Here is an 11,025-nt window from a genome sequence, read left to right as displayed (position 1 = left end):
GACGGAGCCGCCGACAGAAGGCTAATAACCATGCCAACCGAGGAATATAGCGCGCGTCGCTGACTGGGGGAGAGAGAGAGGAAAAAAAAGGGGAGAACGAGAGGGGGGGAAACCCTGAAAAGAAGAAAAATCTTAAAAACCACATTCACGCGTAAAGTGGAGGATAAAGGACGAGGAGGAGATATCCCGGTTTGCTTCAGGGGAGAGGAAGAAGAAGAAGAAGACAAGGAGCTGGTAATTTTCTCTCTTTTTTTTCTGTGTCTGTGGCGTGGTCTCCCCTCTATACTTTCTCTCCCTCCCTCCCCCCTCTTTCTCCTTCTCCCTCTGCACTGCTGCAGCTGAATGAAACTGATCCAGGTATTTATTGTTCCCTTTTTTTTTGATGAATTAAAAAAAGCGCACACACTCATGGCGTTTAAAAGCTCGCGACTGCTGAACGTGCTGCTGCTGGTGGTGTTTTTTTTTGAAAACTGGGATGCACCGGGCTGCACGAGCTCCCACTATACCGCAAGGATGTGAGCTCCGTCAGCAGCGGGGCTTTAGCTGGTGGAGGAGGAGGAGGAGGTGGTGGTGGTGACCTTCCCCGGCCGTTTGCAGTCATTGAGCGCGCGTGCGTGCGCGTGAGAGCGACAGAGACGAGAAATAAAGGTGGCGGGAGGGGGGGTGAGGGAAGGGTGTGTGTGGAGGTTGAGGTGGGAGGTGTGAGAGGGGAGAAATGTTTTTTATGAATGGAGCTCCACATCATTTTGGCGCGCGCGCGCTCCGGCTGGGTTTGAGCTAAAATTAGCCCGGATATTTTATTTATTTATTTATTCTTTTATTATTATATATATATTTTTTTCTGTCTGCGTGCACGGCTCCAGCAGCAGCATATGTGGATCAGAATTAAAGAGCTGCTAAATGCGGACACGCACACACACACGCGCACACACAAACGCACGCAAGACGCACGTCCGGGCACGCGCTTCATACACGCCACCGGTGAATAGGACAGCAGCTAGCCGTGCCCCAGGACGTCATGCACCATTTTTAGAGATGCTCTAAAAATAGAATTTCTTGATGATGGTTCTGATTTTGAGAAAACTGAGCGTCTTCGCCTCCGTCCGGCGCCAGCTGGGTAGGAATGCATCCCATTTAAAGCTTTCTTGGCTTTTATTTATTTATTTATTTATTTATTCATTTTTTAATTGTGCCGTTGATTGTGTCTGCCGCTCTGCCCGGGTTGCCTTCAAACCAAAATGGAAGGAATATTTCTGTCAATCGCTTGTCTTGTTTCCGCGCGCGCGCGTGTCCACCCCTGCTGTTGTGCTGCTGCTGCTGCTAATTACCTGTCAGCGTGATGCGTGGGAGCTGCTGGTGACGTGCGTGCCAAAGGGTCAAGAGCACGCTTGTTTTCATGAATGAGTGGATGGATGGATGAGTGGATGGATGGATGAGTAAATGTACGGGAGCACGTCTTACTGCTTTCCTCTCTTCATCAGAGGGGATCGCTCCTCCTCACTTTCCTCCTTTGTTTTGCCCCCCCCTGCCCCCCATCATGTCTCGTGTCCTATTTCGTTCCCTTACTCACGCTCCGTCTCCCCTTCCCGTCTCTTCTTCTTCTTTTACGTCCCTTTTCTCGTTTTTCACCCCGTCTCCGATCACATGCAATTTCTTTCTAGTTTGCTTTTCCTTATATGGGGCATCTCTTCTGGTCCCTTCTATAAATCATTTTGGTCTAGACTTTTCTCATTTTTTTTTATTTCATTCCTCTCTGTCTCGTTTCAACTTACGGCCATAACATAAAAAAACCCTTTATTGCCCATGTCTGAACTTTTACCCACTGATATTTCTTCTTCCCACCTGTTCTCTCCATCATCTCTGTATCTCTGTTTCCAAACTGCCTCCGTTTTCTTACAGTCGATCTCCTTGCTCCTTCTCTCCCTTCTCATTCTTCCGTTATTTCTTCCCTCCCTTCTCCCCCCTCTTCTCTCTCTCTCGCTCCTCCAGCTATGATTCTCTCCCTGGCTGCCGCAGCAGCCATGAGTAGCGGCAGCGGTGGCAGCCTCAACTCCTCCTCCCCCCTCGACCCCTTCGACTCCTCCACCTCCTGGAGCCTGGGCGAGGACCTGTCTAACTCCTCCTCCGAGCCTGCCGTGAGAACTCTGACCCCCGACCTCCAGCCGGCGACCACCGCCGTCGCCGTCCAGGAAGTCAGCCCGTGGGATATTGCGCTCTGCGTGACCGGGACGCTCATCTCCTGCGAGAACGCGCTGGTCATCGCCGTGCTGTTCTACACGCCGACGCTCCGTGCGCCGATGTTCATCTTGATCGGGTCGCTGGCGGTGGCGGACCTCCTGGCCGGCCTGGGCCTCATCTTGAACTTTGTCTTCACGTACCTGGTCGACAGCTCGGTGGAGTACGTGACGTTGCTGTCGGTCGGACTGCTCATCTCGGCCTTCTCCGCGTCCGTCTTCAACATCCTCGCCATCACCGTCGACCGGTACCTGTCGCTGTACAACGCCCTGACCTACCACACCGAGCGGACAGTCACCTTCACCTACGTGATGGTGGTCTTCATCTGGGTGTCGTGCCTCGCGCTCGGCCTGCTGCCGGCGCTCGGGTGGAACTGCCTGCGAGACGAGTCCACGTGCAGCATCTGCCGGCCCGTCACCAAAAACAACGCCGTGGCCCTCGCCGTCACCTTCCTCCTGGTCTTCGCCCTGATGATGCAGCTCTACCTTCAAATCTGCAAGATCGCCTTCCGCCACGCGCAGCAGATCGCGGTGCAGCACCAGTTTGTGGCCATCTCCACCACCAAAGGTGTCTCCACACTGTCGGCCATCCTGTGTGCCTTCGGGGCGTGCTGGCTGCCCTTCGCCATGTACTCCATCGTGGCCGACTCCAGCTACCCCGTCATATACACCTACGCCACGGTCCTCCCGGCCACCTGCTGCTCCGTGATCAACCCCATCATCTATGCTTTCCGAAACCCAGACATCCAAAAGTCGCTGTGGATGGCCTGCTGCGGGTGCGTCCCGTCTAACCTCTCCCTAAGACCCAGGACCTCCAGCGATGTGTAGCAGGGAAGGCTGGTGTCTGTTTAGCATGACGCTAGACGCCAAGTCAGGGTTGTCAGACAGAGAGGATGGGAACAAGCGTCGGCGGGGAGAAAGGCTGAAAGGTTAAGGCCGAGGAAAGAGATTTCCCCTCCTCGTGTCAGGGCAGGAAGGCTGATGGCGAACGCTCAGCTGGCCACACTCAAAGTGGCGCCGGCGGAGGAGGAGCAAGAGGACAGCGCATAGTCGAGAAAAGATGGAGCTTTTAAAGATCATGTTCTGTAGCGGATGGAGGCGGCATGAAACCAACTGCAAAAGCCTGATTATGGTACCCTTAAAGTGGCCTGTGGACGTCGGCCGGTCATGCTGACCACGCGTGAGCAGTGAGGCCCACTACTTCTCAAGAGTAGCATACGTGTGAAGGTGAGATTTAGAAAGAAATGTACCGAATCTCCAAACAGGACCTGAGCTTGAGCAGCCCTGCATGGTTATGCAATCAGAAGGAGTGGACCAGCCTTGAAATACGCGTTCTCACCGATGTGTTTGAAATGAAGTGGCGTGTGAGTAAAAATACGACGAGCTAAATATACACAATGAATGACCTTGAGCGTTCTCAATGAGCTATCTTTGCAGTCTTCTCCTGATACACACAGAAAAAAAAAACAAAAAAAACAGAAAGAACATTTGCTCTCTTCAGACATTCTTAGCAACCACGTTCCCTTGGTCTGATGCAGATGATGCAGTTAGTAAGTGCAAGGGTAATTAACTCAGTGGCGTTCATGGTGTTACTACCAAGCCCGTAATAGACTTTTCCCAATGCCAACGGCACGGTCCCCCATTTTTAGATTCGAGACAGAAGCACATTTTGGTGCGTAAGTTGGTGAAGAATATGTCGTCAATTCTGAAAAACACAACTTCGGATCATCCCTCCTCAAACAAACATTCAAATCCAAGACTAAATCTAATCTACCAGGCTCCTAATGCATACATAACCCCCCCCCCACCCCACCCCACCCACCCCTCGCTAGTTCCCAAAACCTAGAGAGGGATTTCCATATTTAGGCTGCCGTGTGTTGTCCTTGGCGCGATCAAATCAAATCTGCTCCGCATCCGAGAGGAATGGGTTTCTCGGCCTGCCGCTGCGCCGTGACTGCGAAGCAGAGAGAGCTGAATTCAGCACCAAGGACAGCGCCACTGCAGCGCGCCGCTACCCTGGGAATGCTCTCTGCTGAGGGGGGGCGAGAGAGTGCTGGAAAGTAGGCTACGCTGTTCTCCACACACACTCTCGCTACACCATCTTGACAGGGAATGCGAGACAGACAGCGGTTTTAAAGGAACATTCCAGCGAGACCAGAGCTGCTTTTGCTCATTTCCAGTCCATTCGGCGCCCGACTGAGAAACAAAACAATGCTAATGAGTAATTCGACTGTCTTCTGTTAAAACTGTCAATCAAACCTTCCTAACAACCAGCTAGCATCTCCAAAATTAAATGCTAAAGCTTCCCATTACACAATCACGGCTTCAACTCACACTTTTACTTTTCATTCAAGATGTTTATTAGCATCACAACGGTTAATTAAAATGACTGCTTCAACTGGTCTAAAACGTCCACCTGAGGTCCTGAAGTGCAACTGTGACCCCGTCCTTTCTGTCTTCTACCGTCCTCTCGCCTCTCTTGTGTCTCTGCAGCTGAAATTAAGGTTGAAAATAAGCCACAAATGGCCTCCATGAGTAAAACCGGCCTTCTGAAACGGGCAAGTTGAAAGCAGCTGCTGTTTTTCTTTGTTTTTTTCTGAGACAACCAGGAGCTCTCTGTTTAACTGCATCTGCATAATGCCGTTTAGGCCGCGCAGCTCTAAATTTAGAGACCAGATTCCTGACTCCGCTGCCCAATTGATTATACATTAGCTAAGCTGAGCACAATCCATATAGAAAAGGTCATTTTCATTGGGGAAGATTAGCTTGGCTACGGCACGCTTCAAGTTGTACTTCCTCAAACATTTTCATATTCAGAGCTGTAATGGAGCTGTAAAACAGAAGCATCATCTGGTGGAATTTCCTCTGGCTTGTGCAGCACGCTTTCCATTTTCATTTCCCTGCTTACAGCCTGTCAGCAGTAGTCGGATATTCTCTCCACACACACAAAAACACACACACACACACACACACACACACACTCTCGCCCCGCCTTGAAGAAGCAGTGCAGCGCTGCCCTGGGGCCCGTCTGAAGGCTCGCCGGGTTAATGAGAAGCGAGAGAGGCGAGGTGACGTGGCGTGAAATGGAAACGCCAGGCGAGACGCGCTTTAACGAGACCTCCGGTCACGTCCGCCACACACCCAATCAGGATGAAGTTATTTCCCCACTGAAAGGGCATCATGTAAGTTAAATCCAGCTAATGTTAATAACATCGCAGTAATAATGGCAGCGGGAATTGGCCTGATGTAGAGAGGATGTAGTGGAGGCTGTGGGGATGATCTAGAGAAGGGATTTATTGCCGACCTCCACCTGCATTTAAACGATCTACGGATGGAGTTTTCACTCTCTTGTTCCTCTGCACAACCTCCCAGAGAGTTACCATGACTAAGCTTTTGGCATGCTGCTAATATACATGAGTGGGAGGTGTACTGGCGTTGGGAAAACAGTTCATGGAAACTGTATGGGCTGTAGTTTCAAACTATAAAACTCAACATTAGAAAAAAAACAACAGGTTGTTTCTGTAAGGAGAGGGAGTTACTTCCAAATTCAACGCTTTCTACCAAATAAATCACATTAGATGACAGCAAACAGACATTTGAAAATGGCGCACAGGAGAAGCAGGTATTAAGATAATTTTTTCTATAGTGTAAATTAAAAAGTGAAGTGTTGAAGTGTTTTCTATTCTTCTTGGCAGGAACAAACAATCAGTTGTTTTGCAGCAGTTGGTAGCAAGACAACAGCTACACTAGTTTCTGTCAAAGATTTAGTTTGAAAAAGGCAGAATCTCTTGTGTTTTTTTTTTTATTTGAATTATTTTTGTTTTGGCCTTACTGGAACAAAAACTCCTTTGCAATAATGTCCAACTGTATTTTGCTGTGTACAAACAAAAAAAAAAGAAAAAAAAAAGCCACAATCGAGAAACGGAGAGAGAAAAAGAGATGCGGTCGGCTTTGAATGATTTTTGTAGAATAACTGAAAGCAAATATTACAAAGCAACAAATAGCACATTGTACCGCGTTTGAATGAAATACTGCCTGGCTGGCTGGGGTTTCCAAAATGCAGCTCAAGCAGTAGTGAATCGTGGAAGTAGGACAAATCTAAATGTGAAGCAAACACTCCATTTTCATTAACAGATGGTATACTGTGGACTGAAGTCTTGCATTACGATTGGATTTTCTCTCCCTAACAAAAAGGTTTATTGGCAATTGCTTGGTATTTTCTACAATGCGGAATTTCATTCAAGAGTTGAAATGTAAAAAATCCCATTATATGTGAAGGTTAAAGGGTCCCACCAGTGAAACATGTTGCTGTTTGACCACCTCTCTTGATCTCTCTTTTTACTCAGTCGCTGCATAAACAGAACAGCCTAATGGTAAACCACTTAACATCAGTTCTGAAGTGAAATACATTCAGTCAGTCTCAAACTGGAAGCAGAAGATGTCAACTGAATCCATTTCACGTAGAAAACTGATGCCGATCTTCTGGGCGCACAGTTCTCCTGTATGCACAATGTATTGCCTCGTGTTTGGAAATGCTAGATGGGACATGCAGAATGATCATAAGTGAGGTGAGATTGATGTCACATCCAATAGAGTTTCTTACGAATGGTCATTGCTACCAATGTTGAACAACATCCTTCAAAGTTTGGCCCTTTAAATGGAATATTAATAGAAGATCTGCACTAGCATGGCTAATGCTAATATACTGGCTGTGGCCTTTAAACTCACCTTCTGATGCTTCTGTTCAAAGATAAATTAAACTGTGATTAGAAACATGAACATTGGATTAAATAGTTAAGTTTTGCGGCTTGTTTTAGCCTCCGTACCTGCCACACAGTGAGGGTCTAGCATAAAAACTGGACAAATATCATAAAATATGTGTTTGTCATTTAAAATATGAAAGAGCTACTATTAGCTGTGAGGGTAGTAAGTTAGGAAGAGCTAATATTAGCTGTGAGGCTAGTAAGCTATAAGAGCTACTATTAGCTGTGAGGCTACTAAGCTAGGAAGAGCTACTATTAGCTGGGAGGCTACTAAGCTAGGAAGAGCTACTATTAGCTGGGAGGCTTCTAAGCTATTCCTAGCTACTATTAGCTGGGAGACTACTATTAGAAATGCCACAAACCGTCATCCAGATGATGGTCAGTTGGTCTACATTTTATTTATTCTAGATCATCAAGTTGTTCTTAAAATATTTCTGAATTTGATTGTTCGGATGAGATGAAAACGCCCAGTCGGTGTAAATGCTGCTGAGAGGGGTCCAACTTCTGCTAACGGTGCAGGAGAACCCCCCCCCCAAAAGCTATGGGTTACAGATTCTAGAGGCTAGCGGCTTGGTGTGTTGCGGCCATATTTTTACATTTCGATGTCGATGGGCAGACTTCAAGTTAAACATTCAAGCCATAATTAGCACTTTCAGACAACTTTTTAAATGAGGTTTGATTTGGCAGCACAAGCGTGTGTGGCAATTTATTTCAACCGAGGCTAAACAAACTCAAAGCGATTATTTGGCCCGACTCCGCTGGGGGAATCAAACAAAACCACAAATCATCAGCCGTTTCACGAGCGCGCTGATTGAAACATCGACTCAGGCATCGCTCGGCTGAAGCGACCGATCGCGAGGTCCAGCGTTCACTGGCTGTGTTTCGAGCACCGTCTGACCCATCGGTCCCATCTGGCATGTCCATCCAGTGGTCGTTTTAACAATGAATAATACTCATCTGTGAATATGCCACTACTCAGTCAACCATTCCTGGGGCGGGAGTGGATGGACCATTCACTGTGTGTGTGTGTAAATGTGCGTGTGTTTGTGCGTGCGTTCTCCACCCGGGAGCATAGCCAATTGTAATGAACCATAACTCAACCAACTTTCACTGTAAACACAAACACGCGCAGAATAATTTTGTTGGTCGCTATACAGGACTATAATTCAACTTAAAAAAAAAAAGAAAGAAACACTGTACAAGTGAGTGTGTGCGTGTGTGTATGTGTGTGTTATTTTTCTTATGCAATGCTGTACAGAAATGTATATTTTTGTAATGTTCATCAGGGCATGAGTTAAAGGACATGGTCACTGCTGTGAGCGTGAGTTTGTTGTGCGTATGTGTGCGTATCTTCCTCTTCTTATATGTGTTCTTCCTATAAAATGTCAAAATGTCAAAAGTTTCTTTGGGGGGGGGGGTTGTTTGTCAGATATGCTGAATTTGCTGAAAAAGTGCCATATTTTTTGACTTTCTAGTGTCTTATTTTCAGTTTGTGCTCATCCTCTGTGGGTTAATCTGTAAACGACAACTAAAGCAAGAACAGAAAAGGTCAGGAACAGCAACTTTGAGCAAACGAGAGCGCGCCACTTCAAACGACATGCATCCAGAAAAATGTCTTCTGCAGCGACCACAGCTCGTCCTGTCCGTAAAAAGACGTGCAAAAAGACAAGGGGAGGCGGTGCGTGAGCAGCGTTGTACGTCACAGAGTCAGGTTTCCAGTGACGTCATTTTCTTTCGTCTGCGTCGTGTCTAAGGGAGCAGGTCGTTTCAAAGACATCCCTCTCACTTTCCCCATTCCTCTTTTCGCCTGCTCCTTATTCTTTCGCACCTCTCCCTCCTGTCCTCTTTGCACTTTTGTCTCCTAAGTTACCTTTCATCATTCCTTTCTTTTAGTTCAAACGCTCTTCTTCCTGCTCCCGTTTCTGTCTGTCTTTTGACATCCTCGGCACCTCCGTCCTCAGCTATCTCTTTTTACTTCCTCTGCCTCCGTCTCTTTCTGTTGTCTAACATTTTGCTACCCTCGGCCCGCAGGAGGCTGGTTGGTCGGGCGCCGTCTAAAAATAGTTCCCCTGAACGGAGATAAAACAAGAGTGAAACAAAGGACAGCAGAATTTAAAAAAAAAAAAAAAGGAAAAGAGGGGAGGTAGTAAATAAAGTGAAACCTTCGTTTCGCTGCCGTAGACGGAAACATCACCTCCTCTTCTTCTTAAGTTTTATTCCCTACTGCCTCGTGTCCTTCTCTCAAGCACGCATTCATCCGTGTCTATTTTTATTCCTCCTCCTCATCCATCCCTTTTTTGGAGCCTCTCTCTCTACTTAGTTTTTTTTCTTGTGAGCACAAGCATTTACATTTTAAAAGCAGGGTTTGGGCCGAGCGCCTACAGCTAATAATAATAATAATAACAATAAGCAGGACCAGCTCAACTGTCACTCAGTCAGGCTAGGCTAACCTTTTCCCTCTAACCTACAACCTGGCCACTCTTCAGGCAAGCAGAGATTGTCAATCAGAAAAAAAAACAACAAAAAAACCCAAAAAAAAACGACCATTACAGAGCTAATTTTCTATTGGACCGAGTATGGCCTTCATAGAAACACATTTTATGCATCGATCTTGTTGATGCGGACGGGAAGCAGCGCGAGGGGGTCATGGGGCAACAATACTGTGACGTCAGTGTGACATTATGTGGCGTCCTCGAGTCATTTATTTTTATTTTTTGTAAACCATCACCGTTTCCTTACTCCTCTTTTTTCTTGCGTTGTGAAACGATCGGCCGAAAAAGTACAACTGCACTTTATGAGATGGACATGTTACACATTGCACTTGTAAATGTCGAATGTAAAACCTCGAAGAGAAAGATTTATTTTTATTATTGTACATAAACGAGAAGCGAGAGAGAAAAAATAAAGTCTGCAAAAAAAAATAAAAAGGTGAATAATTTGCCAAATAAAGTGCGAAGAAGGAAAATAATACGAGTCGTGTGTTCTTCCGTGTGCTGGCATCTGGTGACGTCTTGCGTTTGGAGGAGAACGTGTGACATTATGTGAGTGTTATTACAAGTGTGTGTGCGTGTGTGGTGGTGATGGGGGGGACTGTGAGTCAATATTGCAGGTCAGTGTAGTGTAAAGGAAAGCCTGCGAGTAAGATATGAAAAAAAAAGGAAGATGCTGCATGAATTATTAAACCACTCCCTGCTTGCATAACAGCAGAAAAAGGCACTGGTAGGGAGAGGAGTGGAAGAGAGAGAGAGATGAAAAAGGGAGAATCCAGTCAGAGGAGATGCAACACACATGAAAACACGTTTGACATTGTAGAGGAGGAGAAGGGCTTGTGTGGGCGAGGTTTTTCCCCCCGTGGACAGGTTGTCAGGAAGCAGTCGGAAAAAAGAAAAAGGAACGCACAAACGTGTCATCTGTGCCTCTATGTGCAGGTATGTGTTCCCAAGGGGCAAGCAGTGATAATGCAGTGTGTGTTTTTGTGCACGAGGGTGGGGTCTCAAACACACACACCACCAGCTCTTTTTTAATAAATCATTAACAGTGCAGCAGGAGACTTTGTTTGGCGTAAATCAGCGGCACTGGGCGCAACCTTTAATCAAATCAATTATGAATACATTTGTGTCAGTGTTTGTGACAAGTGTTCCGACTCCTCGGCTCGCGGAGGTGAAGAGCTCCACCGTGTGGTTCGAGGCGAGTGCTGCGCGGTGAGGAGGCGAGGGGAAAAGACGCAGCAGCATCCACCCCCACACACACACATCTCACTTCTTTTACGTCATTACAGCAGCTCTCCCTCTCTCTCTTTCTCTCTCGAAACAAGCATGAACCCAACCCTTTCTCCCTTTTTCCAATCTCTCTCTCTCTCTACTCACCCATATCTACTCTCACCACTGCTCTCCCTCCTCCCTCCCTCTCCATGAGTCACAAGGCTCCCTCCACCGTCTGCTGCAGGACGCTGCGAATCACCTCTATATATGTGCGCGTCTCTGAGAGCAACACAAGAGCACAGAAGGTGGTGATATTCCTGCATCTGC

The 11,025-nt window shown here is 47.0% G+C and overlaps 1 protein-coding gene across 1 annotated transcript; it reads left to right on the top strand.

The window, feature by feature from the left end:
- Positions 1 to 1,991: 1,991 nt before the first annotated feature.
- LOC311496511 (G-protein coupled receptor 12-like) lies at positions 1,992 to 3,062 on the top strand (the record flags this gene model as incomplete). The annotated part of the gene is made up of 1 exon (XM_084556397.1): positions 1,992 to 3,062. The coding sequence occupies one exon, from the start codon at positions 1,992 to 1,994 to the stop codon at positions 3,060 to 3,062; it is 1,071 nt and encodes a 356-aa protein (XP_084412523.1).
- Positions 3,063 to 11,025: the final 7,963 nt, after the last annotated feature.

Source organism: Chelon labrosus, assembly GCF_963514085.1.
Source record: "Chelon labrosus genome assembly, chromosome: 1".
Taxonomy (NCBI): Eukaryota; Metazoa; Chordata; class Actinopteri; order Mugiliformes; family Mugilidae; genus Chelon; species Chelon labrosus.
Note: the sequence above shows the minus strand (reverse complement) of the source record. Positions and strands in the feature narration are given on the sequence as shown.